The 7,565-nt window shown below is 33.4% G+C and overlaps 1 protein-coding gene across 4 annotated transcripts in view; it reads left to right on the top strand.

Moving 5' to 3' along the window:
• LOC113080944 (synaptotagmin-7-like) overlaps positions 1–6,052 on the top strand; it is a 49,163-nt gene extending 43,111 nt beyond the window's left edge. For all 4 annotated transcript variants that reach the window (XM_026253002.1, XM_026253003.1, XM_026253001.1 and 1 more), the window contains 5 exons: positions 936–1,203; positions 2,721–2,890; positions 3,026–3,140; positions 3,232–3,431; positions 4,893–6,052. In XM_026253002.1, the coding sequence (XP_026108787.1) occupies positions 936–1,203; positions 2,721–2,890; positions 3,026–3,140; positions 3,232–3,431; positions 4,893–4,997 (858 nt within the window). In that variant the 3' untranslated portion in view covers positions 4,998–6,052. The remainder of the gene's footprint in view (positions 1–935; positions 1,204–2,720; positions 2,891–3,025; positions 3,141–3,231; positions 3,432–4,892) is intronic.
• The last annotated feature ends 1,513 nt before the right edge of the window (positions 6,053–7,565 follow it).

Consider the following 7,565-nt stretch of genomic DNA (forward strand, 5'->3'; position numbering starts at 1 on the left):
TGTTATTTCGTTTTGTTTTAGACTAGTGAAAAAAATTATAATAATGTAACCCTGGAGCAGTCTTTAATCACTGGGGTTTATTTGCAGCAATAGCCTACAATATATGTAAGGGTCAAAATAAAAATAACAATTCTTTAATTCCAAAAACCATTAGGATATTAAGTAAAGATCATGTTCCATGAAGAATTTTTGTACATTTTCTACCATACATATATCAAAACATAATTTTTGATTAGTAATATGCTTTGCTAAGAACTTCATTTGGACTACTTTAATGACGATTTTCTCAATATTTAGATTTTTAAATAGTTTTATCTCAGCCAAATATTGTCCGATCATAACAAACCATACATCAATGGAAAGTTTCCAATGATGCCAAAATCTCCACTTAAAAAAAAAAAAAAAACCCTTATGACTGACTTTCAAGCATTGTATTGTGCTGTATCTATTTGGATATCCTGAAGATTGTTACAGAGGGGTCTGTTCATACATCATTTGCCTGATTAAAACAACATTTTATTCCTAAAAACATTCAACTATTTTTTCTTTTCTGTCTGTTGACAGTATTTTCTGATTGATGGAGTGATAAAAATAGATATGCAAATCCCCTCTGTAAAAACCTCTAACTCTAATACATCAACAAAATGAAACCAAAAAAATGAATCTGGCTTTATCCAGTGTTCAGATTTCAGTTCTGAAAATGTATGCAAATTAGTGCATATTTAATAAGATAATGCATTCATTTACATATTTAAAACTGTACTACAAAAGATATGTGCAATTCTCGGTTTAATCAATCAACTGTGGAAGTGTAGAAATATCTGTTATTCACCTGTAGTGTATTGCCCTAAACACCTAAAGTGTGTGTGTGTGTGTGTGTGTGTGTGTGTGTGTTCTTCACGTTTTTTCCTCTTTCTCTGTGACGCTATCTTTAGTTGTCTCCGGGGTCAGAAGACGACGACCACGAGGGCCCCGTGAGTGAGAAACTGGGCAGGATTCAGTTCAGCTTGGGCTACAGCTTCCAGGACACGACTCTGACGGTCAAGATACTCAAAGGTCAAGACCTGCCCGCTAAAGACTTCTCTGGGACGTCCGACCCTTTCGTCAAAATCTACCTGCTGCCTGACAGAAAGCACAAACTCGAGACCAAAATCAAGAGGAAAAACCTCAACCCTCACTGGAACGAAACCTTCCTGTTTGAAGGTCAGTTGTGGATCTGCTTCTAGTTAAAACAATTCTCTCATCTATTCTCTCATAAGAGTCTCTCACTTGATAAAATTACAAATGATAGTATATTTGAGATATTTAAAACAATCTCACAAAACCTGTAAAGAATATGTTTTGTTCATAATTTATCCCAAATTACAAAGGAAGAAAATGTTTTTCTTAAAAAACATTTATTATTATTATTATTGCAGTTAATGATTTTAGATAAATTAATAAAATATTTAATTATAAATTATAAAATAAATTATATTAAAAGACGGTAAAATAATTAAGGTCATAGATTTGATTTCCAGGCAATAAATGTATAATAATAATAATAATAATAATGATTATTATTATTATAATTGTTAATATTGTTATTATTATTATTATTATTATTATAAAATAAATGATTATTTACATTACTATTACTAATATTATTATATTACTATATTACTTACATTATTATAACAAATTAAAGGATATTTTTTAATATAATAATTATAATAATTTTTTAATATAATAATTAATCATTAATATAATGAATTAACATTATTATAATTATTATTATTATTATTAATTTAAAATACATTATAATTAATATTTACTTAATATTACTTAAATTGCTAAACAAAATTAATTATATTTATTATATTATAATAATAATAATAATAATCATCATCATCATCATTTATGATTTTTTTTAATCATATAATACATATATATTTCTAATATAATGGATTAACATTATTATTATTATTATTATTATTATTATTAATTTAAAATAAATTATAATTAATATTTTATTGATATATTACTTAAATTGCTAAAACAATTTAAATTATACATTATTTCTTATATATATATATATATATATATATATATATATATATATATATATATATATACATATATATATATATATATATATATATATATATATATATATATATATATATATATATATACATATATATATATATATATATATATATATATATATATATATATATACATATATATATATATATATATATATATATATATATACATATATATATACATATAAATAATAATAATTATTATTATTATTATTTCAAATATTTGCATTAATATACATAAATAGTATATAAATAAAGTATTTATATATCATGGTGGTATTTGTTATACTGCCTTTCATTTCTGTTGGTTGAAATGATTTTTTTTATAAAATTGTAAACAATAATTCACTGTAATACTGAAAACAATACTGTATTAGAATGTCATGAGAATCAGTATGACATAATATATTTAAAAAAGCCTGTAGAAGTACAATACTGAGACTTCCAGAATGAGGGGCTTTATTTGTTGTTTTTAACATGACACTAATGAGAATTTAAGGAAGACATAAGTCTAATTATCAGGAAAATAAAGTCACAATGCAAAAATATTTCTGGTTTTACTATGTGAAACATTTTCGTTTGGGATGAAGTATGTCCTGCTTTCATCATTCCGGATGAATCCAATCTCCTCAGGGTTCCCGTATGAGAAGGTGCGGGAGCGAACGCTGTACCTCCAGGTGCTGGATTACGATCGGTTCAGCCGTAACGACCCGATCGGAGAGGTCTCGATTCCTCTGAATAAAGTGGAGCTGGGACAGCTGAAGACGTTCTGGAAGGATCTCAAACCCTGCAGTGATGGCAGCGTGAGTCACCTTCAATGCAATCAAAGCGGATGTGAAAAATCTCTCAAACCTGACCCTGATGGTACTGTTTCCTGACAAACTTCACTCTCAAATCTCATTCAGGCTTGTGTGTGTGTGTGTGTGTGTGTGTTATAGGGAAGTCGTGGAGATCTGCTGTTGTCTCTGTGTTATAACCCCACTGCCAACACCATCACTGTTAACATCATAAAAGCTCGCAACCTCAAAGCCATGGACATCGGGGGCGCCTCAGGTACACGTATAACACCAAAGACATAAACATGGGCTGAGACGTCAGCTGCATGTCTCATTCGCATAACCTCTGCTTCTCTGATTGGCTGCAGACCCGTATGTGAAAGTATGGCTGATGCACAAAGACAAGCGAGTGGAGAAGAAGAAGACAGTCACCATCAAACGCTGCCTGAACCCCGTCTTTAACGAGTCCTTCCCTTTCGACGTGCCCGCACATGTTCTCCGAGAGACCACCATCATCATCACCGTCATGGACAAGGATCGACTGAGCCGCAATGATGTCATTGGAAAGGTGCTTCCTTTGTATATTATGATCCGCTTATTTGCGTACCGACATGGTTGAAATTAATCACCATTATAGATTGACTAACTGTAATACGGTATAAGATTTCCCTTCGAGCTAAAAGCATAAATCTTGGCTATCTGCTAAGAGTTTCAGAGCAAAACGTAAAACTATGATGCTCTATTCACTGACAGCGCATTCACTTACTTGCCAGCAAACCAAAATAAAAATGTGCTGATTTTTGCTTTAATAATGATTTTACTTCTCGTTTTTTTTGCACCCTCAGATTCCAGATTTTCAATATAGTTGTATAGCGGCCAAATATTTTTCGATCCTAATAAACCATACATCTGTGGAAAGACCCTTATCACTGGTTTTGTTGTTCAGTGTCTCATATATATAATTGTTGTTGTTTTTATTGTTAATTTGTGGATTTAATTAGAACTATTTTACTTCTCATTTGTTTCTAAAATCTTCATTTGTATTTTTTTAAATATCACAATATATACTGTATTGTGTACTTCATATCGCGATGATATCGTATCTTGAGATGTTGATATCATTACATCCCTTGTATATTAAAATAAAAATAGATGTTTTATAAAACATAATAATAAAATAAAAAATATTACTTGCAAATTGATATTTACTTTTACCAACACATCAGCATTTATTTAGCAAAAAATACTCTGTTAGAGTATTTACTGTAATTTAAACGGATACATTTACAGTAAATACATCTAATAAAATTAGAAAACACAAATTTGTAGTACTTTATTAAAAAACAGCAGCATTTAACTAAATATTTTGCTAAAGAAGAATTAAATGCATGCAGCAAATGTATCTTTTTAATTAATCGCTTGATCTTAATCTTTTTATAAATTGCTTAATTAAAAATAAAGCATCCAAATGACTGACTAACTGACTAAAATGAATCAATCCTCCCAGTTCCTTTTGGAAGAAATTATATATTAAAGATTTTATATTAAATATGATATATTTAGTCTAATTGCATATATAATATTATATATTAAAAATTCTAATATCATACATTAAACACATTTTTTAATTGATAATTTAAAAGGGTTGGAAATTGGTCCTATTTTTAAAACAAAATACTAGAAACAAATTATTTCCGTGATGTTTGTTTTTTTGTTAACAATTGTTGAACATCTAAATTCATTCACTGTTGCAGAACATTGTGTTAAATTCCTTTGACCGTGTTTTTGGCATCACGGTTCAGCGGCCGTACTCAATCAAAAGAGGCAAGACGACAGAAAATGGGGTTCTTCAAAACTACTAAAAGAATCATTAATGGAATCATTTAGGAAACGGAATCATTTGGTGGAATTGGAAACGAGTCGTTAAATTCTTTACGATTCCCCACCTGGTTTTGAAAAGAGCGGGAACCCTGCTGTGCCGTTCAGTCTTGTTTACCATCATCTCTTTCTCTTTCGTTCTCTCTCTCAGATCTACTTGTCATGGAAGAGCGGTCCTGCCGAGGTCAAACACTGGAAGGATATGTTGAGCCGGCCACGCACGAACGTGGCACAGTGGCACACCCTTAAAGCCTGATTCGCCCTCTCCATTGACCACCCCTTCCCTCCGAGCCCCCTTTGACCCGAAACCCCGTCCTTATGCACAAGACTAACTTGCTGCCAGACGGCACAACACGGGTACTATTAGCCATCCACTCTTGTAACCTTTAACCTATGAGCTTCTCTCTCCACTTTGGTCTTCATTTACTCTGGTAACCTGTAGTCCAAATGCCTGCTTATTAGTTAATTACGCCAACGGTTCCTTTGTGCATTAGCATCCGTTCTGGACTCTGGGATAGTCGCTAAATCCAACAAAGCCATTTAAAGATGCTCTGAGAGCGTTTGCGCCGCAACTACACGTTACCAGGATGACGTTTCCTTCTTGTTTTGGTTTTATAGCCCAGTTCCCCTGTGTTCCTCAGGCTGGAGAGGTCTGACATCTTTAGGATGTGTGAATGCATCAGCTGGGCCCCGTCCCTCGTCTCATCAAACCTCGCGTCTAGACCCGGAGGCTCATGGGAGCTCATTTGGCAGCCTTTAAATTGGCCACTGCTGAAACGGATCGAGTCGCAGGAACTCTGGGAGTTGTATTTTTCCAGGTCTCAGACGTCCCGTGCGAGTAATTAAAGCCATGAGGGCAAACGAGACGCCCTCTTTCCATTAGCAGCCCCTCCGTTGTTTTAGTCTCCATTTATAGTTGTTTTTCTCACAATCCCTGACCTCTCCAAGCCTTTTTCTGTGTCTTTCCCACTTGACCTGATTTTCCGTATCTTTGTTCCTTCCTTCTCTCTCTCTCTCTCTCTATCTATCCTCTCTTTTGTCTTCTAAGTAAACAGCTCCGATTGGTTCAGCTGAAAGCTGCAGACATTGAAACCTTACGCCATCTGGAGACTTAAAGACAGCAAAATTAACTCCATCCTAGTCTGTTTGGCTTTTTTTCTCTGTGGTTTCTCTTTATCGCTGGCACAGTAGTAGTGAAGTCCCTCTTTTTCTCGGGATTCTTTGTCGTCTGTGTGCTGTGAGTGACGTGACGTATATCCAACCGAAATATCATAAAAAACACTAACCACCAGGATGGAAAAAGAAAACGACTTTCTCGAAGGATCGTTCCAGGTCTTCTGGGATGGAATCCGGATGAAAAAGAAAAAAAAATACACGCATACAAAAAAAATCTTGATGTCATCTTTTTTTTCATCAAAAGGACATTTGAAGAAACCAATCAGAATTGTTCTTCCAGATTTGCTGTGAAATATAGAAGCAAAAAGTTGATTTTGCGCCCACGTGCGCTGGATAGTTCTCGCCACACTTTGCTCTAGTGATGTGTTTCTTTGTGTGTGTATGTGTGTGTGTGTGTGTGTGTGTGTGCGCGCAGATAGGGGCTCATATTTTACAGAAACCCTCCAATTAACGGAAAAACCTGCCTTTACCCGTGTATGTGTGTGTATGAGACCGTTTCAGGACGTAGTGGGGATGAAACTCACGGTAACATGACCTGGTCACGATTTATCCCAAAAGTCAACAGAAAAAAAACACCAAATTTTATTTTGAATAAAGAAATTTATTGAAAAATGTAAAGAAAATTGATTGTGATATTATTTTCATGAACAACACATTTACCTCCAAATGCTCATACTATAAATAACTAATAATATAATAATAATAATATATATACATATATATATTTTATATAAATTGGGTATTAAGTATATTTTCATTTTAATTTAATTTCTTCAGTAATTCTTGATATTCTAAGTGTTGATTCTAATTATGTTAATACATGTTTTTCTTTCTAAAAAATGCGTACATTAAAGCTGTACAATTAATATGGGTGGTGGGTGGTGTTGGCGCAGTGGATAAGACACATGCCGTTGGTGTGAGAGACCCGGGTTCGAATCCACTGTGAGACACCAATGTGTCCCTGAGCAAGACACTTAACCCCTAGTTGCTCCAGAGGCGTGCGACCTCTGACATATATATAGCAATTGTAAGTAGCTTTGGATAAAAAGCGTCAGCTAAATGTCAATGTCTAATATTACTGCACACAATGTATGAATATTTTACTATTGAAATAATCCATAATTTTTACATGGAGATAATGAAGTAAAATGTGCTTAACTGTCAAGAAAATAATATCACAATTGCCAAAAAGGTTAATTGGCCTGAAAAAGACAGGCTTTATTTTCTTTACGCAAATATATATCTAATTTCTTTCTTTTGACTGTGAGGTGAAATAGGACCCAGTCATGTTCCTGACAGGTTTGGTGAGATTCACCTATGTGTGTATTACAGCATTAATGTGTATCTTCATCGATGTTAAAAATAATCAAAGTGTGTGAATATGCTGCTCTATTTTCTCATGGCTTCCTTCCGTCTTATTATGAGACACTTTTTCTCTTTCCTCCTCAGAAGAGAGTTGGAGAATTGTGAGCTGCACTTTTTAATGGTGTAACACTGAGAAATAATATAGTAATTGTTAATACAATAATAAATAGTTTTTGTATTTTAAGGGAGGAGTGTTTTAAAGAGCAAACGGCGCGTTCGGGGAGACTGGACTATGCTGGACAGACGATCTCTCGCTTTCTCTCTCAGTCAAATGCTTTGTTAT

This window comes from Carassius auratus, unplaced genomic scaffold (assembly GCF_003368295.1).
Source record: "Carassius auratus strain Wakin unplaced genomic scaffold, ASM336829v1 scaf_tig00032597, whole genome shotgun sequence".
In the NCBI taxonomy this organism is placed as follows: Eukaryota; Metazoa; Chordata; class Actinopteri; order Cypriniformes; family Cyprinidae; genus Carassius; species Carassius auratus.